This window comes from Acanthisitta chloris, unplaced genomic scaffold (assembly GCF_000695815.1).
Source record: "Acanthisitta chloris isolate BGI_N310 unplaced genomic scaffold, ASM69581v1 scaffold36493, whole genome shotgun sequence".
Taxonomy (NCBI): Eukaryota; Metazoa; Chordata; class Aves; order Passeriformes; family Acanthisittidae; genus Acanthisitta; species Acanthisitta chloris.
The window spans coordinates 370-1,176 of record NW_008667161.1 but is presented as its reverse complement, the minus strand read 5'-3'; the positions used below and the strand labels follow the sequence as shown (position 1 = coordinate 1,176).

The 807-nt window shown below is 62.9% G+C and overlaps 1 protein-coding gene across 1 annotated transcript in view; it reads left to right on the top strand.

The window, feature by feature from the left end:
* ABHD14A (abhydrolase domain containing 14A) overlaps nucleotides 1–805 on the top strand; it is a gene marked incomplete at both ends in the record, with an annotated part of 1,020 nt that extends 215 nt beyond the window's left edge. The window contains 2 exons of the mRNA XM_009072402.1: nucleotides 223–458; nucleotides 728–805. Coding sequence (XP_009070650.1) covers nucleotides 223–458; nucleotides 728–805 — 314 coding nt within the window. The remainder of the gene's footprint in view (nucleotides 1–222; nucleotides 459–727) is intronic.
* Nucleotides 806–807: the final 2 nt, after the last annotated feature.

Below are 807 nucleotides of genomic sequence, written 5' to 3'. Positions count from 1 at the left end.
AGTGGTGATCCCTACAGTAGTGTGCCTGAGATGTGGCTGGGCCCTGGGTCACTGGCCTCAATTGCTTGGTGAGGCTGCGAGTGTCTGGGGCTATACAACCCCCAGGGCTTGATCCTGTGCCCATTTTTTCCCAAGCCAGTGAACCTTGTTGGAGTGAGACCATTGCAGGCTGCACAATGCCCCCTGCCCCATGCTCACCCTGTGCCCCCTTCCCCATGCCAGGCTACGGGGACTCGCCCCCAGCGGAGATGGTGGTGACGGCGCAGGGCAGGGTGGCCTTCCTGGACCATGTCCTGCAGGAGCTGGGCATGCAGAGGCCCGTTCTCATCAGCCCCTCCATGAGTGGCCGCTTTGCCCTGCCCTTCCTCCTGGTGCAGGGGGACCGGCTGGCCGGATTCATGCCCATTGCGCCCGTGGGCACCAAGGATTACACTGCAGAGCAGTACCAGCGGGTCCAGGTGAGGTGGGTCGGGCTCCTGGGAGGAGTGCCCTGGGTGCTGGGGAGCCTCGTGGGCCAGCTGGCTGTTGGGTGGCATGGAAGGTGGCCCTGTTTTGGGGTGAGTGAGGGGGATCTGTGCCCTGCAGTTCGTGGTGGGGCTGGTTGCTGCCTCCCCTTGGCTTCACAGCCCCCCGTGGTGAGGGATGGAGGTGTGCACAGCCCAGGGGATGTGTGGTGGCCATTTACCCTTGTGACAACTGCTTTTGTTTTCTCTCTTGTCTTACCAAGACGCCCACCCTGATCCTGTACGGTGACCGTGACACAGGCCTGGCTCCCCAGGCCCTGCAGAACCTCCAGCACATCCCTGA